The 25,387-nt window shown below is 45.3% G+C and overlaps 1 protein-coding gene across 1 annotated transcript; it reads left to right on the forward strand.

The window, feature by feature from the left end:
* ODAD1 (outer dynein arm docking complex subunit 1) lies at positions 1 to 24,742 on the forward strand. Its single transcript, XM_077917058.1, has 15 exons — positions 1 to 56; positions 3,201 to 3,283; positions 6,228 to 6,327; positions 7,720 to 7,909; positions 8,716 to 8,838; positions 8,926 to 9,039; positions 9,945 to 10,012; positions 10,971 to 11,158; positions 13,091 to 13,216; positions 13,432 to 13,514; positions 14,162 to 14,330; positions 16,718 to 16,881; positions 17,508 to 17,611; positions 21,108 to 21,186; positions 23,276 to 24,742. Exons 2-15 carry the CDS (start codon positions 3,217 to 3,219, stop codon positions 23,381 to 23,383), a joined length of 1,683 nt encoding a protein of 560 aa, XP_077773184.1. The 5' UTR covers positions 1 to 56; positions 3,201 to 3,216; the 3' UTR covers positions 23,384 to 24,742.
* The last annotated feature ends 645 nt before the right edge of the window (positions 24,743 to 25,387 follow it).

The raw sequence follows: 25,387 nt of genomic DNA on the forward strand, positions 1-25,387 counted from the left end.
ATTGCCTATACATAAAGTGCATAGCTGTCAGAGTGGCTCTCCAGTAGAGAGCAAAGGTACTTCTAGTTAATGCTTTTGGAGCGGGAGGTGGGGCTGATTTAATCCAGTTCACAGATGCTGAGAAAGCTGCATTTTAATACAGATTTTGGATAAGAGGGTGTTTAGGTATAGTGGGAAAACAGGCATGGGATGCATTTGGATGGAAAGGGGGGGGATGGTATGTATATGAAGAAGGATGAGGTAGATGCGTGATTTGAAAAGAGATGAGCGGATTTAAGTGTGGGCAAAATTTAGTGAGTGCTAATGCATTATGCTGCTTGCTGTGGTCGTAAAACTATTGGATGGGATATATTTAAGAAGTAACATGGTGTGTGTGTCTGTGTGTCTTGTGCTAAGTACCAGAGGTTATTCTGTTTCAGGAGGGGTGGTTCTACTAAGATGTTACTTACAGCAGCAGCATTTTTGTGGTCATTCAGCTGGACCACAAGAAAGCAATAAAGGCAACAAAGGGAAATGCTGCATGCACACCTGATTTTAGTTTAAATGTTCATTTTTAAAATGAAAAGTGGATTGTCCTTTTCACCACACAGGCACCCACAGTGGAATTGTTTAAAAAACAACCACCACAAAACCCTCCAGCCCTGCTAATTACAGTCATAGTTTTTCAGCCAATAAAATGTGAGGCAAAAGAGGTGAGCATTACAAGGTTTGTGCATCCTGTGTTACTGAGAAGTTGATCTGTTAAGACACTAGTTTTAAGGGCTTGTTGTTACATGGTTGGCTGTTGCATTAGGTAAAGGGACCCCTGACCATTAGGTCCAGTTGTGGCCGACTCTGGGGTTGCGGCACTCATCTCGCTTTACAGGCTGAGGGAGCCGGCGTACAGCTTCCGGATCATGTGGCCAGCATGGCTATGCCGCTTCTGGCGAACCAGAGCAGTGCATGGAAACGCCGTTTACCTTCCCGCCAGAGCGGTACCTATTTATCTACTTGCATTTTGACATGCTTTTGAACTGCTAGGTTGGCAGGAGCAGGGACCAAGCAACGTGGAGCTCACCCCGTCGCGGGGATTCGAACTGCCGACCTTCTGATTGGCAAGTCCTAGGCTCTGTGGTTTAACCCACAGTGCCACCCGCGTCATTAGAGACTGCTTAAAAAGTTTTCACTCTGCAGCTGTATCGTGTGAGAGCCTTGCCAGTGTTCATATCACCCACACTGTATGGCTTACCCCTTTCTTGTATTTTGCAGCCTTGCAAATACAGACCCTCCAAGTGTTGCTGTTTTCCAGGGACAGTTCCAGATTTACAGAAGCCATTCCAGTTTTGATTTGATCCTGGAATGTCCTGCTTTTCCTTAGGATGTCCCTATTTTCATTGGAGAAATATTGGAGGGTGTGGTAGGGTGTCCCTATTTTCATTGGAGCTATGTGACCCCCGAGCCAAGGAGATAAGTAACTATACAACTATTAGAAGACACCTGAAGGCAGCCCTGTATCGGGGAGTTTATAAATGTTTAATATTTTATTATATTTTTATATATGTTGGAAGCTGCCTAGAGCGGCTGGGGCAACCCAGTCAGATGGGTGGGGTATAAATAATAAAATGATTGTTGTTGCTGCTGTTGCTGCTGTTGAACAGAGTGCCCCTGTTTTCATCAGAGAAATGTTGGAGGATATGCAGATAAGTCTGCACAAGTTTCTGGCCCACAACTTTTTTTAATGCTACCACCACCTACGTTAATCATTTAAGTAATTTATTGTCTTTTTAGCCCAAAGCCGCCCCCCCCCCCCTAGATTTGATGTCTTAACACTGAAAGAAAGAGGGAACTCTTGTAAAGCTTCCTGGTTATAGGCATCTTGAGGCAGTTCTCCACCGCCTCAGGCAAGCAGGGAAATGATTATATTTATAAGTCTGGGCACTTGAACGTTATTAGTATCTTTAGAAGTCTTTCAATACTTCTTAAGGAACTACTAGGTGAAGTCTCATGGTCAGAAATACTCAAAGAGAAGATAATTCAAGATGGATGGGAGTTTCTTAAAGGTGAAATACACAGGTTGTCCCTCAGGTGGCACAATGGGCCAGTGTACCTGGCTGTTAACCAGAAGGTTGGTGTTTGGACCCACCCAATGATGGCTGTGGGCAGGATTCCTGCATTGCAGGGGGCTGGACTAGAAGACTCTTGGGATCCCTTTATGATTCTGTGTAATGGATAGAAGTATGCTGGCTCTTGCAGCAGGAGAGACTGCGTATGAAGTACTGAGTTAGAATGAAGTTTATTTTTTAAAACCTGCCTTTCAGGGTGCATTGATCTCGCAAGGCAGTTTGCCAGACTCTAAAACACATGAAAATACAATTGCCAGGGACAAAGCAGAGCCCTGATTTAGATGCATGCAGCTGGTTAGAGGTTTTTGTGGCGTCGTGCACGCTGGTAGGATGAATGTCAGTTGGCGGGAGAAAATGTTGGATTGCCATTTTATTTGTGTGCTTTAATTTGGATTTATTTATGTTTTTATTTAGGGAGCTCAGAATACAGAATAGAGGTGTCTTGCTCCCTTGCCATTAATTGTCCTAGCACCCCTTAGGTGTGGCAAGAGATGATGGCAAGTGTGGCAGAAAGATTCGTGGACAATCAAAGAAACATTTAAACACTTCAGTGTAGCGTAGTGTAATTAGTATCAAAAAATTTGGTTTTTTATTTGCAGAATATGGATGGGTAGTTTTTCATAATGTTGTGTTCATTGTTATAAATCAAGCACAGCTAGTTGTTTCTTTTTGTTTTCCATTGTATTTCTTATCAATAAAAAAAATCAGTGTGGCACAAGCAAATTTTTATTCTGAAAGTCTGGCCCAGAAAAAAAAAATTTGAGAACCACTGGACTAAGATGTAGTGACGGGCCATGGGCATAGCCAGGATTTTATTTGGGGGGGAGAACCGATGTGATTGGTCAGTTAAGTATTTCTATTGTTTTACTTGATCTGGGGGGGGGGGGGACAGCTGCCCCCCTGCCCCCCTTGGTTAAGCTCATGTGATTGGCCCAAGATCAGAATGGGAAATGTCATGGCGAGCAGTGTTCCAACCTGGGTCTCCCCGTTCAAATGTTTTATGCAGTATGCTGCACTGTTTTCCATGAATGAGTTATTTTATGACAGTGATTCTCACCTGCTAGCCTCCCACTTTGTTTTATCATTTTTTTCCACCAGCAGGAAGAAACTGAAGATGCCGTTCTTCAAATCTGCTTCAAGCCTCCGCTCAGATGGCAGTGACGTGGACTTGGAAGGCCTTGGTAAATTCCTATGGAGGGAAGTGAGGATACCGCTGTAGGAACACTTGCATAGCCAGAATTTGCATTTGGGAATATTGTTGTGGGAAGCTTGTAACACTAGATTCCCTGGATGCAGCTTGTGATGTGATCCCAGTGTCATTTGAATGGAAAATCCCCCCCCACACACACACACATTAGAATAGGGAAACAGAAAGGTCATTCTCTGGTCCACTTTCTCCATTCAGTTTGCTGTGCACATAAAAGTCTCCTTGGATTGGATTAAGTCTCTCTGGATCCAAGACATTCTGTTTCTGACATCTGGCCAGATGCTTTTGGAAACTCACAAGCATAACATGGAAGTGACAGTCCCTATTTCGTCCCAAACATCTGGTATTTAGAGGTCTACTTTCTCCGAACAGGGAGACATCCTTTAACGATGATGGCCGAAGTCTGGATTTGGTGAGGGCCTGCCCTGATTTCGCCTAGCTCACTGCAACATTGTTTCCACCAATGTGATTATTCCAGGCTGAAATCCATATATATTCTTGCTCTTCCCATAGTGTTTTAGCGGCTGCTGTTTTCCCTCACAGCATCCTTCCACCCCCAAACTTTGTAAAATATCAGCAGAGCACTCTTGCTGTCTCACAGAGCAGTTTAAACTTTTGAAGTTTGGGGTTAGTGCAGGCTTCTCTGAATTGCTGCATGTTTTAATGCATTGACAACATGTAGATATTCAGCTGACGTTATGGCAAATGTTCTTGTGGTTAGGGAACTTCCCATGACATTTCTCAGCCTAAGTCTCTGCAATAAAGCACCCATGTCATCGTATATATATATATATACATGTATATGTATTTGGTATTTTTATAGAGGTTTTTCATGGACAGTATTGCTGTGGTCTTAGGCCAGTGCATGTATGTGGAAAGCTATGAAACCAGCAATAATAAATATTTTTACTGAGAAGATTTATGCTAGTAGCTCACTGTCTGCAGTGAAATGTGTATAACTACATCAAACTCACTGAAACTGATCCCAGGTTGAAGCAAACTGAAGATACCAGACAGTTCTGCAAAATCTGATACAAAAATAAAGCTAAGAGGGTATCTCCTTCTTTGACAGCTACATGAAATAATATATATTTCCTTTCAGTTTTTGCCAGGGTGACTAGGAAGGAGTTGGGGGATATTTTTCAAGCCAAGCAAAAATCTTGCTAAAGAGGACTGCTTTTGAAAGGGAGCAGAGGGATGAGAAATAAGGCCTTTGTATCCAAAGAATGAGGCCAAAGAGACAGAACCAAGGGCGCCTTGGCTGATTTCCACATGTCTTGGTTAGCTTGTAAGAATTACTCTTTGAACTAGGCCTCTTAAGTGAATGTTGGCTTTGAAAAGCAGCAGGGACTAAATTAAAGTAGCGGAGGTACAAATTGTCCAAATCCTTGCTAGCATACGGGGGACACATGTGGGCATGAGTCAGTGGCTTTGTGAGGATCCAGAGACTGAGTCATTCGCTTTGCTGGGAGTGAACAAAAAATGGCAGTCGAGGAACAAAACAAGAGCCTGTCTGCCACCAAGGGACCAGAAGTCCATAAGGCTGGAGTGTAGAATAAAGGTTTGTCTGTTCTTGGCACTATTAGCACCTGATCAGAAATGCAATCATGTTCTGATGAGGAGGGAACAGGTATTGCCTCCTCGCTCCCCAGGCTGCCTCCCCTGAAAGACAGCACAGCCTCTTCTGTTCCTCAGTCCTTTCCTGATAAACTGCACTGAATGATTGGGCTCGGCACCCGATCAAAGCATGCCACACATCAGGGCTGCCTAGATCAGGAGCGCAAAAGCAGCTCTACCAATTCCTCCCAGAACTGACCAAGCTCTGTAGACTCAAGGATTCCCTGGGTCCAGGAACCTGATAGTGACCAAAGAGACCTATCATTTGGCTACATGGAGGTCATTGACACTTGCGTGTGTGTTTCTTCTTCAGAGAATTGAAGGCTCTTTGAAAGAAGGATTGCTGTGTACATGAAGGCTGTGTATACACCATAGCTTTAAAGCACATTCTTTCCCTCAAAGGATTCTGGGCACTCGCATACCGCCCAACATTTAACCAATGAAAATAGGGATGTCCCATTCCTTAATGATAATTTCACTATTCATACCCCACACATCTGACTGGGTTGCCCCAGCCCCTCTGGGAAGCTTCCAACATACATAAAAAGGGTAATAAAACATTGAACATTAAAAAACATCCCTATACAGGATTGCCTTCAGATGGCTTGGGGGTCAGATAACTCCATACCCACCAACATTTCTCCAGTGAAAATAGGGACATTATAAGGAAAAGTGGGACGTTCCAGGATCAAATCAGAAACCTGGATGGCTTCTCTAAATTGGGGGTGTCCCTGGAAAATGGAGGGTCCACACTCACCGAGCTATAATTCTCAGCAACTCTTAACTAACCACATTGCCCAGAATTCTATGAGGGAAAGCATGTGCTTTAAAGTCATAGTGTTTGCACAGCCACTAGTTTTGTCCTCTGGCAGGCAGGTCTTAGAGCCTTTTTTATTGTTACAGGAACCTGCAAAACCTGTTTGTTCAGAAGTGACATTGGGGCAAAACCTGTGGGCATGTTCATGGAAAGTGAAGCCTCTCTCAAACCCCTTTTGGCTCTCTTAAAAACAGCTGTTTGTCTCAAGCCTAACAAAGCCAACTGGAGCTCATTATATAAATGGAATACCACTGGTAGTCATTAAGTTGCTCATGATTGTGCTCATCAAATCTGTGCCAAAGACAGCAGGGAAGTTCCCTTCTTTCTGTAATCCTGGACCACATTAGTCTCTGCCCTAATTTTTGCACCAGGTGTGACAGGTGGGGTCTTTAAGAGAAGGCCATCATGCTGGACTTTCTAACCACCTTTCTTTCCTCTGTCTCCCCAAACCACCTGTTGCTTCACTGGCTTTGTGTCCCACTAGCCGAAAGCGAGTTAGCCAAACTCCAGCGCCAGTTTCGTCTCCTAGAAGGCAACCGCCATGCCTACGCTTTCGAATCCCATGAAATCATTCGCAGGCAGAAGTATGTATTCATCTCATATCCTTGCTAAAATTCTGGATCCATTTTGGAGAGCCCTTTTGTTTTTCCCTGTTCACAGCAGGAACATCATGGTTGTACTGTCCTCTTACGCTGGAGATGGACATAGTTCTTTAGAACTATATGTGTATGCATTTGGGTTTTGGAGGCTATACCAAATCCTGCAAAATATTTTTATTGGGGGCAAGAATGAGCTGTCTGTGCACCATGAGGTGATCCCTCTTTTACATCATAATCAGATTTCTAAGAGAAACAAGCCTGTTGCCCATCACCAGCCTTAAATTGCTTTCATTGGACCAGTTGTCTAACCTTTAGTTTTCAGTTGTGCCACAATTTGATGAGAGAGCGGTATATAATCACATTGAGGGGTGCTATCTCCTGTCCATTTTTCTTGGCACAGAGCACAGCCTGTCATCTCTTGCTCTGAAACATCCAGTTTTGGATTTGGGGAGCATTTGAATATTGTACATCCTACTGCAAGGAGAGAGCTGTAAGCCGAGCATTAAGAAATAATCCCCACCTCATGTACTGAAGCAGATACTGACTTAACACAAGGGCACATAGCAACTGATATGCTCCTGGCAACACACAGCTGACAATTGGTTTGGTCACATCATGTGTGGACATGTTTGCGCATGTAACCTGCCTTTCTTTAGCACATGCAGCCAAATTCCATCCCCCACAATCTATCACATATGTGTACATCCATGTACAAACATTTTATTTTTGCCATTATGCGCTTTTGCACGCTGACATGGTTTCAGATCTTGTACTCATGATTCTGTGTGTCCAACCTCTTCCTGCCCCTTTAGTATAAAACGTTCCCAGAGAATTTAGGATTCTTCTCTCTCTCCGTACTCTGGTTTAGATCACTTAATGAACGTTACTTATCATCCCTGCCCCTGAGAACCTTGAAGTTCTGGCCTTCTACCCCGACCTACAAAACATAGTACTTTCTTTGTAGGGAAATCAGAAATTCTGCGTTCCCAACACTGCTTGTTTCATAGGCATGTAAAGGCTCAATAAGTCATCCTAAGGCCTGAAATCTATTGTGTCTTTTTACACAGAGCTGCTAATTTTGAACTGTTGAAGCCTGCTCTCTTCTGAGAGTATATCCTGTCCCGATTCCCCCCTTCCCCATTCCATCTTGTCCCATCCAGAGTTGGGGAGATGCATGCTCAGATTCAAATCGCCAGCTTTCCAGGAGTTTCTGTAGCAGTGTCTCAAAAACTCCTCTGAGCTGGCGCTGCCACCAATCCCAACCAAAACTCACCAGCACACCTGCTGCCATGGCGCTCCCGTCCGTGCCCACGCAGCTGTGTCTCGCCGTGTCATCCTGCCGCCCCTCAGAGTCTCTGGCCCGCTTCTCTTGGACAGGGCAGAGATAAAGCGCCTGGAGAAGGATAACAAAGAGCTGCTTCAGAGGCACGCTGTGGCTGAGAGCAAGGCCAACGCACAGCAGGAAAAGCTCCATGGTGACACTCTCCGTTCCTTGTTGGGACAGCGGGATGAAGTGAAGCGGCAAATAATTCAAGAGAAGAAGCAGGTAGCCCTGCTTGATAAAGAGGTACGGAGAAGGGAGCTAAGTACCAAGTTGCTTGGCATTTATTGATGTGAAGTAGTATCCTGAGATAGGGACGCGGGTGGCGCTGTGGGTAAAAGCCTCAGCGCCTAGGGCTTGCCAATCGAAAGGTCGGCGGTTCGAATCCCCGCAGCGGGGTGCGCTCCCGTTGTTCAGTCCCAGCGCCTGCCAACCTAGCAGTTCGAAAGCACTCCCGGGTGCAAGTAGATAAATAGGGACCGCTTACTAGCGGGAAGGTAAACGGCGTTTCCGTGTGCGGCTCTGGCTCGCCAGAGCAGCGATGTCACACTGGCCACGTGACCCGGAAGTGTCTCCGGACAGCGCTGGCCCCCGGCCTCTTGAGTGAGATGGGCGCACAACCCTAGAGTCTGTCAAGACTGGCCCGTACGGGCAGGGGTACCTTTACCTTTACCTTTAGTATCCTGAGATAGGCTTTTGAGGCCTTCCAGATTGGGGAGTGGAGTATAATAGCAGGTACAGAGAACAAGTAGCGTGAAGTGAGGCCCTGAGAGCAGAATGGAAGTCTCTAAGAAAAAGATTTTTTCCTTCACCTTCACCTTCCCCCACCTCCCCAAAAAATCCAGGTGAAGAGGAACTCTAGAAAGGAGAGGAGGATTTTTGGGGTTAAAAATGGGTGTGGGGGCTTTAAAATATGCAGAGGAAATTGGCAGCTAGGACTTGAGGGTGGAATTCATTAGAACAGGGGATCCAAGAGCCAAGGATTCTTTAGTTCTATCCCAAATACAAGTTTCTCATCCCATTTCCCTGCTTTCATTCTTCATTTCTGACAGATCGAAAACTGGAACAAGCGTTTGACTGACCAGAAGCTGGTGGTGGGCACTGGGACCCTGATCCAGGAACAGAAGGGCAACTTGCTGAAGCGGATAGGAACAGTTGAGAATCAGCTTGACCGGGTAAAAATGGTTGCAAGTGCCCAGGGTTTCTGAGAGCCAGGATTCTTGGCTTGTCTTCAGTTTCTCACTCCACTTTTCTATTTCCAGACCACCACAGAATTCAATTCTCAGCTCCTCTTGAATTCACAGCTACGTGAGGATCTAGAAATTCTCCGGCTTGAACACGATCACTTCGAACAGCTTTATAGACGTCTAGAGACGGTACATTCACACTAAGAGAAAATTGAGGAGAGTTGACAGGATGTAATTGCCCAAGAGAGTTTCTGAGAGGGACTGGAGTCGTGATATAGACTAATGAAGGTTCTGTTATAGAATTGTGAGATCTGGTTGCTTGGAGAGGACTGCAGCATGGAATGGAAGGATATGATTGACTGTTGAGAGTGGTATTAAAAAAAAAATCAAGGCTTTTTATTGGCTGGGAGAGAATCACAAAGCTAAACCATGCATTTTGGAAAGTATGTTTTTTCTTATTAAACTAGGGATTGTAACTGACCAACTAGATTCTGACAACAGAAATTATGATGCCCCCTGCCTTATTCCTATCCTCTTGGACCTAAGGATTTCTGATTCTTGGGTTTGACAGGGCAGGGTCTGAAGGACCTCTTTAACACTTGCAGATTCATGTGGAGTTTAAATCTATGGACTGTGCTTCTGCTATAGTGTGGATGACAATGGTTAGGAAAGAAGGGAAGAGCTGTGATTGGGCTCCAGTGAGGAGATAGAACTTTGTGAACAGGATGGTATGGCTGTGTTGCAATTAGGGACTACAGTGGTGCCTCGCAAGTCGAAATTAATCCGTTCCGCGAGTCTCTTCGTCTTGTGGTTATCTCGTCTTGTGAAGCACGGCTATTAGCGGTTATTAGCGGCTTAGCGGCTATTAACGGCTTAGCGGCTATTAACGGCTTAGCGGCTTTAAGAAAAAGGAAACAAACTCGCAAGAACTCGCAAGACGTTTCGTCTTGCGAAGCAAGCCCATAGGGAAATTCGTCTTGCGGAACGACTCAAAAAACGGAAAACCCTTTCGTCTAGCGAGTTTTTCGTCTTGCAAGGCATTCGTCTTGCGGGGCACCACTGTAGATCTGATGGCTTCCTCTCTCTCCCTCTAGGAGCTGTTGGAAACTCGTAGAGCCATTGGCGCAGTCATCAGCACATCCTCTGCAGCCTACGAAGCAAGGTTGGGGGAAGGGGAGTACTCAAGCACGGTGGGGCAGGGAGGAGTGTCCCTGCAGAAACCTTGCTCATGTTCATACCCTGGTTCTTCATTGCTCTTCCATTGTCCTGCTGCCTCCACCCATTCATGCGCTGACAACTTAATCAGCAATAGCCATGCTCCCTCCAAGTCCTAGCTTCTAAGCATCACTCTAATATAAAAGACAGGGCTATATATCCTCTGCACTAGAATGGAAATTCTGCTTCAGGGAAACAAAAATTCTGCACCAGGAAAAGCAGGAATCTGTGACCTGTGCAGCAAGCCTGAGGAACCTTTTTGGCTCTGTAGGTCAGATCCAAGCCACACAGGCCACATTTGACATGCAGGCAGGGCTGCTGATGTCACATAGTTGGGACTTCACGGCACCACCCAAAGCTTGCAAAGAGCGTTGCACGGTGCTTAAAAGAATGCAAGGCTTTACCAAACCGTCAGGTGATGGGGTGGTAGAGCCAAAGCCTGCTTTCCCTTTCCAGTGCACAAAGGAGTGCACTTTGAGGCTCTCGATTGCGCATCGGCACCTGCGTCTTCCATTAGAGTGGACCAGGCCATCAGCCCATTCAACACAATGCACCGTCAGTCCTGACTTACGGCTGCTCTCCAATATCATGTACTGAGGCCTTTCCCAGCCTTTTCTACCTGAGATTCCATAATTGGAGATGGCAGCAGTTGAGCATAGGACCTTCTGCACGCAGAGGTGTTTTATGCCCGGGGAGCTGTGGCCTCTCCTAAATGGTGAAGTAATATCTGAAACAAGGCCTTCCTGCCTGTCACTCAAGCTCTTCATCGTTATGCTAGATTTCAGAGGTGGTGAGGGAATGGGGATAAGAGCATGAAGAAAAGTTGGGGAGTGGAATTGCTGGTGGTTCTCTCTCACATATCCAAACCTTGTCCCCATCCCATTTGTCCTCTGGGGTAAATATAGGGATGAGGCACATACGCGCCTAGGCCAGCTGCAGGACAAGGCAAAGAAAGATGTAGCGCAGTATGAATCGGAGATGAAAGAATTATGCCGCCAGATAGAGAATGACCAGCGCTTGAATGAGTTCATTTCCGTCAAGCTGCAGGAGAGGACATTGACGGAGGAGGCACTAAAGGCCAAGCAAAAGAAAGGTTTGTGTGTGTGTATGTATGTGTGTCATGTATGGTTAGGGGCTATTTATTGAGTCATTCATTCATTTCCACATGCCCAGAAGTGGTCTTGTGGCAAGACAAAACAGGTACAGAACAAATAGAAACTAAGCAATGGCTCAGGTGGCCTCAATGATATGGAGTGCCAGTTTCCAGCTCTGGCTCATTTGTCAGTTATGGACCCTTTTGGACAGAAATAACTTGGACGCTGTTACCCATGCTCTGGCAACTTCCAGAACTGGATTATTGCAACATGTTCTCTGTAGGGCTGCCCTTGAAGATGACTTGGGAGACTTCACCACATCCAAAACACAGCTACTGGCTGGGGATCCATTTAGAACTCACATAGCCAGTTTCAAAACAGTTGCATTTTCAGGCTCAGTTCAAAGTGCTCCTGCTAGGATTTAAAGCTTTAAATGACTTAGGCACCAAATGTATGAAAGACCCGCTTGCTTCCCTACAGACTCCCTCCAGGATTTAGAATGTTGTAGGGTAATTCTGCCATCTTCAAAAGTTGAGGGGGACAGCCCAGTAGAAGGCATTATCTGTGGCAGCCCCTAAACTATGTTTCCTTCCCACAGATGTGTGTCTTGCACCTTCGCCATGTGGTTTTCATCATTTGCTGAAGATGCACCTCTTTATCCTGGCCTCTGACGCCTGAGATACATATCTCAGGGTCCACCCTATTCTCTTAATTGTATTCTGTTTTAACTGTTCTTAATGTTATGTTTTTAAATTGTTGTAACCTGCCGTGGGAACTCATGGTGAAAGGCAGTTAGAAAATCAAGATGTCCTGAATAATAATATGCAATGAGCAAAACTAAAAGTTATGTATTAAATTCCACAAAAGTTTGTAGTAAATTCTCCCCACAATAGCAAGATCTGTTTGGATCTACAGAAGCAAAATCACCATACGATATAACTTACCAACAGCAGATATCACCAGCAGCCAAAAACTGCACAATCAGACCCTTGTGAGAAAAGGGCCAGTGTTTGCTTCTTTGTCTGGTGCCAGAAGTATTCCTTAGCCTTTGGGAAGCAAGTGTGTGTTGTGGTTTATAGTGGGACAGCTCAGAGCCAGGACGGCTGGCTTCTCTGGGAAGAATTTTGTGAATTAAAGCAGAGGATCTTGGGGGTTAATACCTAATCAATCTGTGTTAAGTTACCCCCCAACACACACACACACACACACACACACACATTTTAATGAACTTTTTTGTATTCAGACAAATAGTTGGCTAAAGAGTATGGCTGCAGCCTAATTAAAACATTTTAATAAGTTATCATGTGAGTTTTAATACATTATCACGTGAGTTTGATTTAAATTCGCATGTGGGTAAAACAGTATTTCTAAAGCAATCTGCCTACTTCCTTTGGCTTAGCAATTATTAACAGTAATTGGGTCAACGGCAAGCCACCGCTAAACAGACTATGGCTTACTGAAAAGCAGCAACAAATCAGCACTTATGGTTTGTTTCTCTCCATGCAAATCTCCCAACGCTCACCTTCATGGGGTTTTCTCTATTTCTGTTGTCATGAGAGAGGGAGAAAACCTTTTTTCCATGTCATGCATAATTTTATAAATGTCTATCTTGTCGCCTCTTGCGCCCCTTTTCTCTAAGCTAAAAAGCCCCCAGTGCTGCAACCTTATCATAGGGGACATCAACCTTGCTTTTCTCGTGTGGTTTGTTGGAGGAGAATCGAGCCACCAGCACTGGTTTACACGTCACATCTTGCTTCCTCTTGCGGTTTATAATAATTGAAATGTTGCAGCTTTGGTCAAGACAAGTGATTAAAAAAGATGGGCGGCTTTTCCACTCCTTTAATCCATGTTTCTGATTGAGGTGGGGATTCACATGACTTTGAGGTTGCCCTAGGAACCGGGGCTCCTAAATTCTCTTTATTTTCAATCAGAGGAAGAGTCCAAACGGAAAGACCCCGAGGAGGAGATGCTTGAATCTTTACACACCACCGTGGATCAAGTCCTGGAACTCACCGACGCGCCAACCTTGGATGCTGCATTGAATATATACGTGCAAGGTGATGGGCAGGGCAGGGGGCTGCAATGGGAGAGGGTCCATTTTCCTTTTGAACCATGACTGTCCTCTGGGTCTTTTTGGCTCAGGAAGAACAGAATGAGATCTGGGACCTTACCCTCCATAGGGGCTGCCCTTGAAGCAGTTTGGGTCCTGGCTGGTTCAGGCAGTGGGATGCGAGTTAAGATCCACTACCGATGTTTTTCTTTCCCACTTCAGAGGAGGAACGGAACTTTGCTCAGTTCAACTACGTCAATGATCAGAACGATCAGAAGGAGCAGATATGGGAACAAATCACTGAGGTGAGTGCTGTGTCTTGGGTCCCCCCCCCCCCTCCGTATCATAGAATTAGTGATATTTGTGCAAGCAAGTTTTTTTGCAGTCTCTGCACAATGCTGTCATCATCACAATGCCAGCCCATACTTCCTCACCCTCTTCCCCAATTCTTCCAACCTTGGCTGCTGTTAGCAAGCAGGGATTCCTGCCGCATGTTGCTGAACGAGGCTGAAGTTTGCTTCCTGGTTCCCAGTTCCTTATTCAACACAAACACAGAAACAAGCAGTATGCGTCCCCACCACATACATTTAGAGCATGTGGTTTGTGGTGGTGGTGGGGGGCTGTAGTTTGTTAAGGGTGTTGGGGCAAACTAGAATTCCAAGATTCTTTGTGGAAAGCTATGTGCATTGAATCTGCTTTAAATGTATGCTGTGGATGCCCTCTGCTTACCCAAATAAACCTTGGGCTGCACCACATTGCAGCAGGGCTCTTTCCCTTTTGAGATGTCCTAGCACCATAGTGTTATTTTTGCACAAGCTTCTTTCAGGAACGATGCCCTCCCACCCTCTTATCTCTTCCACGCGCCTTGTTTTTGCCAACCTCCTGTAATAGTAAAACGAATGACCCCACCCCACCCCCCTGCTTTCTCCATCTTGCTCCTCCACTCTTCTAGCTCTACCATGAGATACAGGAGGCGCAAAAGCGGAGTGCCCAGGAGGACGGGGAGCAGCTGTTGGGGCTCAAGGAGGCCGAAGCGCAGCAGGAGGAAGCTGTGAAAGAGGCGAACCGGATTGAGCTGGCATTGAAGGGTCACCACAAGATTTGGGAGCAGCTCAAGAACGGTAAGCAGGGGCCGTGTTTGTGTGTCAGGAAGAGAAAGACGGTGGAGGCACCATCGTAGGAACTGGAAACATGTTCTGAAGCTTTCCTTTGTAACCTGCAGAACTTGGGGCTTGGTTTTGTCTTTGCACTGAAAATTTAGGTTCTCAGGATGCCACTTTTCATAGCAGTTGCTGAGCTCTCACAGCAAGGAATCTGGCCAGCACTTACTTGATTGATTGATTGATTGATTGATTGATTGATTGCACTTACATGCCACCTTTTTCTCCAAAGAGCTCAAGGTGGCATACACAGTTCACTCTCTCCACATTTAATCCCCACAACACCCCTGTGAGGTAGGTTAAGCTGAGAGTCAGTGGCTGGCCCAGGGTCACCCAATGAGCTTCATGTCTGAGGAGGGATTTGAACCCTGGTCCCCCACGTTCTAGTCTGACACTCTATTCACTACACCACACTGGCTGTCACTATTGGGCAGGTTTGAGTGCTAGGCTAGCACTACACAGATAGTGGAGGATGAGAGGCTTCAATTTCTAACAGCGAATGCCAGTGCCTAGCCCTGGTCACCAGGCCCTGTTACCTTCAGCACCATTATTCTTTTTAAAAAGGAAGAAGCGGTTGTGGTTCCTTGCCAGTAGTTGGGATAGTGGTGGGGAGGGAAATGGCTCTATGATCTGGTTTGAAAAGGCTGTATGAGTCTGATGCAGTCCACAGACTCCCTTGAGGAACAGGATGATCAGCCAACAGGCACAGCTAGTCACAGAAAATAGCACAGATCCTGGCTGTATCATCCTTAGCAGACAGATAAGCTTGAGGAGGGGGGAGGCCTGAAAGGCAAAATTGGAAGAGGGAGAGAATATCATTTTGTCAAAACAGTAATACTCAGGCTTATCCTGTGGAATTGGTTGCCAGTAGGTGTGGGACAAAGGAAATAATTTCTTTTATTATTTTTTATTTTCCATGCAATGTGTAATTAGGACTGAAGACAAACTCCAGCATTTAAGAAAGCTGAGTGGTTTTAAGAGGCTTTCCTTTCCCAATGGACCCTTCTTTCAAATGGCCTTCAGCTTTCTGGGAAAACAGACAAAAGAAAGCTGTCACCTGACTCCAGCCTGTCTCTTGGAATTCATAGTCACAAGATGGGCTGATGGCTGGCCAGTTGAAGATAGCTTCCAAAGAGCCATGTAGACAAAAAGTACAGAACATGCAGGGCAAATCTGCACTATCATATCCTGGCTCAATAAGCTAGGATGTGAATGAGTGTCATCTGCTGCTTCGCTCTGCCCACAAGTGAGCAGCTGAACAAGCCAGGACTCAGCTATCAATTATAGCTTCCCATAGGGTTGTTGAGGAATTCTGATGGGAATGGGGGTGGAAATTGCCAGTGCTCATTTATACATCCCATGCCAGGGATGGAAAGCAATCCAGCGAATATGAGCGGTATTTGTTGCTGCCATTTAAAGCTTGCAAAAGATACACAATTGATGACTCTCCCTCCCGCTTTTCATCGTGTTTCCTTTGCAGTGCAGCGAATGGTGTGAAATAATGTCAGAGGTTCTGTCAAGTTCCACCACAGTGGACAGTGAGCTGAATAACATAGGGTGTGTTTTTTTTGTCAGAAGCCAAACTGCAGTGGAATGGAAACAGCGCTGCATGCAGCAAACGCAGGTTGGAATGGAAATCGATGGCTTCTTCCTCACTTCCTGACATGTGCGAACCTGAAAGCTATGGTTAATTGCTTACAAACTAGCCAGGATATTAAGCCATGGCTTAAAGTTGATTTTAAGACCCTGGCTGGTTTGTAAGCAATTCACCATAGTTTCTGGGTTTTCAGATAATGGGCAGCTATGGTAGACAGCTGGGTCCTGGCTTGTTCAGCCGCCTGCTTGCTGGGCTGAGCAAAGGAGCTGCCTGGCACCTGCGAGCAGCAGTAGCTCATGCATATCCTGGCTTATTAAATGCCAAGATAAGACCATGCAAACCAGGCCACCATTTATCAAGTTGACTCTTAGCAGGGCTGGAGCTACCATTGCCTTGGGCAGCGAATTCTGTTTGTCATGAAAGAGCAGAAAAATGATAAACCATTTGAAAAAAATTTATTATTACTACTACTACTACTACTACTACTACTACTACTATTGTATTTCTGCTCCCAGGGAGAGGTGTTTATTTTGGGGGACGGGGTGTTGTCTCATATGCAGAATAATTTGGCGAGCCTTAGGTACCGGGCACCTTGTATTGGGGAAGGGGCGCCACTCGCTGGGCTGACCCCTGACACTTATCCAGGTTGACCTCAAGACTTCCAGGCTCTTTAGGAAGTGAGTGCTTAAAGTTAAGAGCTGTGTGGGTGGGCAGGGGTTCATTCATTTTGCTTTCTTTCCTCCTCTCAAAGCAATCGAGGCTCTCTTTTGGAAACTGCAGTGTGACTACTCAGTGCTGGAAAAGAAACTTGGGGGGTCGACGACTGCCCAGGACGAGAATGTTGCGATCTACCTGGGCTTGATTGAACAAAAGACCAACCAGCTGTTGGCTATGTATTCTTTCGCCAAGGCTGAGGTATGCAGGGTGGATGGGCAGGACACAACAACGGGCAGGAGAAAGGGATGGCTTAGGGATCATGGAGAGAGGGAGAGGAGGAGACAACCTTTTGACTCACTTCTCTGGGCCCAATTCCCTGCTGCAATTACCGTGTGCAAAATATTTTACTGAGAGTGAGAACCCCTATCGATTTTGCAGGGCAAACCTGCTTGCAAATCTTTCCTGTTGAATAGTCTAGGGTTTTAATCCCATTCTGATATAACTGTTTCTATGTGTTCCTTTCAAAATGTCCTGGTGCAGAGGGAAATTACTTTGCAGCTCTGCAGTGGAATCCACAGGGCTTGAAAGCATGATATTACTTTTGCTTTGCCAGCCTCATTTCAAATCCCTTAACACATTTACTTTTATTTTATCAAATGCATTTCTGCAATTGTGAGAGTTAGTAACCTTTTAAAAAAACCGAAAACCAAAATTCTCATATTAGCTGCAGCTAACGAAGTCACTCAGTTTTTAATTGATCTAGTAGGAAGAATAGATAGATCTGGATTAATAGGTGGGGCAGAGTGGTTGACCTCAGGCTGTTTTATTTTAAATCTCTAGTGGGAGAGGAAGCAATCAATAAACCTTGCCTCTTCTTTTCTCAGGAATATGATCAGCCCTACGACACTCTGGAGACAGTGCAACTGCTTCTGGGGCAGAAACCTGAGATTCGGGCACAGCCTATGCTTGTTCGGCCACCCACTGCTGGGTAAGGAGACCTGCCTAACCCCACATGAACCTGCCCGTATGTTTAAGATTTTCTGTATCAACCTGTTTTGGACTACAATTCCTATCAGCTCCTGCCAGCCCAGCAGCTGGAGGGCTGGCAAAGGGGGTTCTATACTGAGATCATGGAAAGTTCAGATGTTTTGGGTTGCGGTGACAAGGAAAATTGGAGAGCATAGGATATGAGTTTATGAGGGACCCCATGGTTATGTTATTAGGAAAACTGAATGAGCATATGTTAAGGGAAGATGTTAGAGAATATTGTTATGAGTGTGTATTCTTTTTGTAATGGCTTTAGCTGTCCAGTTTAACTGCTTGTCAGCATCTCAAAGAATGAGCAAAGTGATGATTCTGCCTGGGAAAATGGGGTAGGTGTTGTCGTGCATGTGGAGGAGGACTTAAACACGTTGCAGAGTTCCCAAAAAATAGACCAGAGGCAATTGTATTTCATCCAGCAGAGCTTTACTGCCACTGAAGGCAAATGAGCATAATGGTCACAAATCCAATACATTCAGGATTGGCACAGTCCATAAGAAATCCAGTTGCAGCAGACTTAACTTAAACTTAAAAAGAACTTATAATAAGACTAAACCTTAACATTATAGCATACAGAACGGAACACCACACCAGAACAAAGAGATAGAAAAAGAAAGTGTGTGAAACCCAGGCTCCTCCTGGCCTGATTATTATAGTCAGCATGATCTTGACAGAAAGGGAACAGAACCAGTTTGAAACCAGCTGTACTCAGCTTCCCAGAAGGAATAACCCAAACATCAGAAACCTGCCTGTTTCCTTCACATAGAAAGAAACCTTCCAGAACACTCTTGAACTAAGTAGAATAGGAAAGATTTCTACACATCAGATCAATACTTTCTGTACTAAGAAATGCAAACTGACAGGTGTCCCCCCCCCCCGCACTCCATGGTTGGAGACCATGTGAGCCTAGGCAGAAAAGCAATAGCCAGAGTAGTTGTTGTGTGTGAGAGCTGGAAGCTGGGAAACAGAAACATGTCCTGGACATTGGGGCTTCTCTGGAAACCTAAAGGGGAAGTAGGACCCATGTGTTAATGTTGTGAGCCCTCGAATCCTATATCCAGGTTGTACACATGTGCATATAAAACCATACACCCTAAAGACACCTCAGTCTCCACTGACCTTCATTCCAAGACTTAGGAGCCAGTTCTTTTGAACCCCCATAAAATATTTGAGGGAGCTAGGACCCCCCCCCAAATATTGATGGGTGTTGCCCATTTTATTCAAGTGGACACCCCTGTTCCAAGAAAACCAAACCCCGAGTGAGCACTTGGAACCCCTGGAATCTCTCGCTGCTTGGAGATTGGGGTGGTACATAACAATATGTTTGTAACACCCCAAGATAAAAGGTAAAGGTAAAGGTACCCCTGCCCGTACGGGCCAGTGTTGACAGACTCTGGGGTTGTGCGCCATCTCACTTAAGAGGCCAGGGGCCAGCGCTGTCTGTAGACACTTCCGGGCCACGTGGCCAGCGTGACGAAGCTGCATCTGGCGAGCCAGCACAGCACACGGAAATGCCGTTTACCTTCCCGCCAGTAAGCGGTCCCTATTTATCTACTTGCACCTGGGGGTGCTTTCGAACTGCTAGGTTGGCAGGCGCTGGGACCGAGCAACGGGAGCGCACCCCGCCGCGGGGATTCGAACCGCCGACCTTTCGATCGGCAAGCCCTAGGAGCTGAGGCTTTTACCCACAGCGCCACCCGCGTCCCTAACACCCCAAGATACAGATAGCTAAACACTGAAAGAAACATCTATGGGAATGAGAAAAAGATATCTGGTATGGAATGTTATTGCAGAAAATGTTTCACAGTTAAAATAAATTACAAAGAAAAATGATGAGATCATAGGATATGAATAAATTATGGATCCTATGATTATGCTATTAGGAAAGGAAAATGGTGGGCAATATGTTGGCAGTGTCCCCAGATACGGATAGCTAAACACCGGAAGAAACAGCAAATGCCATCTGTGTGGGACTGAGCAAAAGATATTTGGCATAGAATATTAATGCATAAAATATTTTACTATAAAACAATCTGGAATAGTACTGTGATGATGATGATGATGATGATGATAAAGTCCTTAAAGTGTTTGCATGAATGTATTTTGTATTGGAATTGTAAAACTCAATATAAAATATTTGGAAAGCACTACTGGAAATTAATCTAAGATTCAAATTATGCCTAATTTGTAAAAGAAAGAACTACAGTAGTAAGAATTAATTAATTATAAAGCAATTATGTCTTTATGTTGTATAGGAATGCATTATTTATATAGAGAAAGCCTCTGGTAGGATATCAAGATCGTTTGTGGAATTCTATAAAACAATGTTAATTTGCAGTGCCTTAATGTTGATAGATGACATGAGGATCATTAGTTAGAATGTATAGTTTATTTTTGTCTCTATAAAATAAGACACATTAAAAGCTGGGGAAACAAATAATTCTACTGCGGCTCTGTTCTGGCTGCTCCCACCTCCAGCATTAAAGGAGAAGAAATGGAGAACGGGGCCTTTTCTAGGATGGCCCCTGCTCTTTGATGCACCCTGTGTAGCTTCTGTCATTGGGTGCCTACATCATTAAGTTGTAGTTGCCAATTCTGCGTGTTGTTGTTTGCTCAAGAGACATGTTTGTTTTGAGATATTTAACTGATTTCCTGCTTTCTGTTTTGTGTATATGTTTGTGTGTTGCTGATTCTGTAATTATTTTTTAATTGTTATATTGAAATGGATGGTTTTAATTATGTTTGAAGCTGCCTTGGAGACCCATGTTGGATAAATATTTAAAAAATGCAATCAAGACTAAATGCCATAAGAGGCCTTGGTTTTTACACACACACACACACACACACACACACACGGTAGGAAAAGCACTCATGCAGAGCAGAATATCAGCAGATTTTCTGAGCAGAAAGGTTTACTGTGTTAAACCCATAGGAGAAATTTTAGGATGGGACTGGGATGCAGTGGGTTAGATCCAGCTGCCCACTTCCCAGGAAATATTTTACTCTGAATAACTTGGCAGCGGGCAGAACATTCAACAGATGCAGCACATTCCATCTCTCTAGGTGCCTCCAGACTGCCGATGTTTTGCAGGAGGGATTCAAGTGCAAAACTTTAGGTTTGTGCCTTTAAAGTAGGTTAAAGCACTCTGTCACCCTAGTACAACAAATCCACTTAAAAAACCCACAAAACTGGACTTCTTAGAAAGTTACGGGGAAATGCATTGAAAATTGTGGGGTAAATGAATGATTAACAGGAAGATGTGTACATCAGGATGATTGCTTATTGTCGTATAAATGCCTCATGAACAAGTTGGAATAAATGCTGAATAAAAATTGGTCTTGGGAGGAGCCCTGAAAAAAACTGTTTTTAAAAGGATTGGTTTGCAGTACTTAGTGCAAAAGACACTCTCCGTTTTTATCATCTTAATGTTTGCTCTTTGCAGAACTGGCCATGAGCCAATAACAGAGGAAGACGAGAAACCCTTAACTCATGAAGAGCTCAAGCAAAAAATTATGAATGATGTGAGTACAAAAGGCCAGAGAGAGTCCTGGATGCAGAGCTAATATTACTATTACTATTACTCAGATCGGGGTCTTCTAAAGCAAGTTCCTTACTGGATTATTATTTACATACCTTTTGTGACTGAAGTATATTTATATACAGCCAAATTAATTCCGAACAGCCATACAATAATTTCCTCTTCTGCTTTGCTTTCTGCAATTCCCCTTGCCTCTTGGGGTGAGGGAAGTAGATTAGGCCCCTACTCTAAAAACATTTTCATGGAGAAGCAGTTTGGCAGTCAGAGTAAACAATCCTCACACAGGGGCAGATATTTTCCCTACCTCTTGGCATATTTATTAGTTTACTTGTCTAAGCCAAAAGGTCATGGCAAAATGCAAATAACTTGAGTCATAAAACAAGCCTGCAGACAACAAAATCCATAGAGCTTTTAAAAAATAAAATCCAAAGGGCAATACAAAATCAAGGCAGGCTGCCCTAAAAGCAATCATGGGTGTGCTTGGATACAAACGTTTAGTGTCCCTTATGGCCCCAAGAAGCAAAGGAAGGAACTTTTATCAACAGCAGTCTTATCCTTTAATTATACTTCCCACTGTAATACAGTGGTACCTCAGGTTAAGTACCGTATTTTTCGCCCTATAGGACGCACTTTTTCCCCTCCAAAAATGAAGGGGAAATCTGTGTACGTCCTATGGGGCGAATGCAGGCTTTCGCTGAAGCTTGGAGAGCGAGAGGGGTCGGTGCGCACTGACCTCTCTTGCTCTCCAGGCTTCAGGAAGCTATCAGCAAGTTCCCGCAGGGCTCCCTAGGCTGCAGATAGCAGCCTGCTGCACGGAACGTGGGGAGCGCTGAAGCAGAGCGCTCCGCGCTTCGGGCAGACATCGGGCAGCCCCACAAGCTCGCGGGACAGCGGGGAGGCGCAGCGCCGCCATCCCGCTGTTCCCCGACCTGCTTTGGATTCCCCGACCTGGTTTTGGGGGTGAAATAAAGGAATTCCCCCCCTTTATTCCCCCCCCCAAAAAAACCTAGGTGCGTCCTATGGGCCGGTGCGTCCTATGGGATGAAAAATACAGTACTTAATTTGTTCCGGAGGTCCGTACTTAACCTGAAACTGTTCTTAACCTGAAGCACCACTTTAGCTAATGGGGCCTCCTGCTGCCGCTGCGCTGCCGGAGCACAATTTCTGTTCTCATCCTGAAGCAAAGTTCTTAACCTGAAGCAATATTTCTGGGTTAGCGGAGTCTGTAACCTGAAGCATATGTAACCTGAAGCGTATGTAACCTGAGGTACCACTGTATGTATATCTAAAATAAATGCATGTCCTGCTCCCAGGATTTATCAACACCTCCATTTCCCTTCCTTCCTCTATTGTCTCCCCTGTGCCATCTTTCAGATAGTGAGTTCCTGAAGGCAGGGACCTTCCCACTTGCACCTCGTATATGCCATGCAGTTTGATGGTGCTTCATATAACAGCAACACTAAAACACAAATTCAGGTTTTTACTGTATTTCGCCATCTAGTCAGTAGTAGGTTTTAGGGGGGCCCTTGGGGAAGATACTCTCAGCATCCCCCCCTCCTTTGTGGGCCCACCTCCCTCCTTGCCACTGTTACTGTTGCAGCTTACCCTCTCCTTCCTATGGGCACATCTTGCACAATGCAGGAAGTTGGGCTACATCAACCTTTTGGTCCCTTCCAGCTATACAATACTATGATTCTGTTCTCTGTCAAGAGAGAGAAGGAGCACAGGGCAAGTGGAGAAGGAGCACAGGGCACTTTCCCTTCTCTTTACACTTGTCCTTGCATCTTCAAAGAGGCGCAATGGACTGGCAGCAACAGTGAAAAGGAGGAGCGGCAGGCCCCCAGAGGTTAGGGACTCGGCAGAGGGTCCCCTGCAGGGAACTCAAGATGCCAACCTCTAACACCATACAGTGGCAGTTAAGGCATTCAATAAGTTACTGATCCAGGTATTCTGATCTCAGGAGTCTTGTATGTGACGCCGAAGAGTCTTCCCCTGAGCCTTTTCCACAGATGCATGCGGTTACGAAACCATTTCACAAAATTAACTGAGGTTTCTCTTCTCCCGGCCTCCAGATCGCAAGCAAGACAGCAGCGCTTTCCATAAAGAGGAGCACACAACCTGATTTAGCGGATGAGCGTGGTGGGTTAAGTGCGGCCAAGAAACAACCTCAGGCCTCTTGACTGGAGTAGGAAGCTATATACGCGGTCTGTGTCCCGTGCCACGCAAAAGACGGAAGCCAAGTTTGTCACTGGCAGGGTTGTGTTACGGTGTGGTCCTGCGCCACTGCCTTTACACCTGTAGCCTCTGCAGCCTTCTTCCCATTGGGGATGATCGGCCTGCTTGGATGTAGCCTCCACCCTGCCGTGGATCTCCAAAGATCTCCCTCCTCCTGGTGAAACGCCCCTCTTCTTGGCTGCTCGCTCGATCAGGACAGATGGACTGTGCCGATGATACATAACACATGGTCCGCCATATCAACAGCGCTCTTCACTCCCGTGCTGCCCACTTGCTTAAATTCTTCATAATTTGACTCTAGATCCTCTTGCAAAGAGAGAATGCGTCTTAAAAAAACCACACACCTCTACCTGTTGTCATGGTACATGGACTTGCGACCTCTCTGATAAAGGAATCTATCCCTGAGTCTCTGGTTTAGCGAGCTGGTACTTCTAGAAGCCTTCTGGAGCAAGGGGGCCCAGCTCCCTGTCTTAACAGGATTCACCATTGGGCTTAGAAGTAGGTGACTAAAACTCGGCTCTGTTCCTCAGCAGCCATCTTGTGTCAGGAAACCGGCATGTTAGCTCCCTCATGCTATGAATTGCCAGAGTCTAATGAAGTCTCGTTTGCTGTCTTAGACAGAGTGGTTGAGGCCCATGAAGGGTATAAAGTGTCTGCTCTGCTATGTGAGAGGAAACTGGGTGTGTTCAAAGCATTGGCCACATGTTTTAACTTCTTTTTTTTTAACCAACTAGCCTGTTCCTCAGAGTGTGTTTTTTACCACATGGGTATCTAAAATGAGACTGTGTCAGTTCCACCCAGAGCACTCGTTTACCACTGCTAAACTGCAGCGTCTTGAGTTTTGAAGATTACATGTAAACGTGTATGCAAAAATTCTGCTTTTTATGGTGAGGAGCAGTTTCCTCAAGGTGTGGGTTGTTGTTTTTTAAGTTCTTTTAGCCCTGATTTTAGAATGAGTGGTGTTTTTTTTTTAATCCTCAAAAAGAGTGATACTCCCATCATATTCACCTCACCCAAACCCTCCCCTGCAGTGCCCTCTTCCTACAGTGTCGCCAGAGAATAATCTTGGGGAATCCATTCCTCTCCCAAAGATAATCATCATGGAAAAAATCTCTGTCGTTCCCATGGATGTGGAATGTGGGAGCGATGCGTGTTGGGGAGGCCGCAGCAGTGGGTGGGGCCTGCCCTCTGATGGGGGCAACTCATGCACAGTCCCTGTGACAAGTGGGAAAAACTATCGCGTTTTTTGATTATCAGTGTAAATTGGAAACTAAAATGATTAAAATGTTTAACTGGTGAGGTAACGACTGGATATTTTTATTTGTGGGCGGGGAGAGGGAACTGGACCCAGAGATAGTGTGATGCAGGTTGAATGTGCCTCTGGATGAGGCAGAGGTCTATCATCCATCCAGATTTAAAGAATTTTATCTAAATTCGTCTCCCAGAAATTTGAGACGGTGGGAGGGGAAACAGAACAAGAAACAGTAAAGCAACAGGACCTCCAAGGAATAATCTTTTCATTAGCGTTGCAGGTGAACTTTGCTAAACAGGCCTTCCTTGTGTGAGTAAAGGTAGCAGAAGATTTTGGTCATGGGAAAATTCTTTGCTAGTTGGGTAGCCAATGTGATGTCCTCCAAATATTTTGGATTACAACCCCATCAGACCTAGCCAGCCTGGCCAGCAGCCAAAAGATTATGGGAGGTGTAGTCCAACAACTTACACTATATTTTATGGTTGTAAACTCCACGTCCAACCTAAGCACAGAAAAGCTGTGCCTCTATAATCCTCTTGTGTTTAAGGGCTCTAGTGTGGAAGTAAACAATATGGTTGGGAATTTGTTGTTTTATTATTTATTGCAATCTTAGCCTACCTCCCCCGCCCCAGGAGCGCAAAGTGATGCTCATGGTTCTCCCCCTCCTCATTTAATCCCCACAACAACCCTGTGAGGT

Source organism: Podarcis muralis, chromosome 13 (genome assembly GCF_964188315.1).
Source record: "Podarcis muralis chromosome 13, rPodMur119.hap1.1, whole genome shotgun sequence".
Taxonomy (NCBI): domain Eukaryota; kingdom Metazoa; phylum Chordata; class Lepidosauria; order Squamata; family Lacertidae; genus Podarcis; species Podarcis muralis.

Excerpts from the sequence above, each read along its gene's own strand:
- ODAD1 (XM_077917058.1), top strand. The coding sequence starts at position 3,217 with ATGCCGTTCTTCAAATCTGCTTCAAGCCTCCGCTCAGATGGCAGTGAC. Across the intron at positions 8,839-8,925 it reads TTGAGAATCAGCTTGACCGG|ACCACCACAGAATTCAATTC; the intron begins GTAAAAATGGTT and ends TTCTATTTCCAG. Across the intron at positions 21,187-23,275 it reads AGCAAAAAATTATGAATGAT|ATCGCAAGCAAGACAGCAGC; the intron begins GTGAGTACAAAA and ends CCCGGCCTCCAG.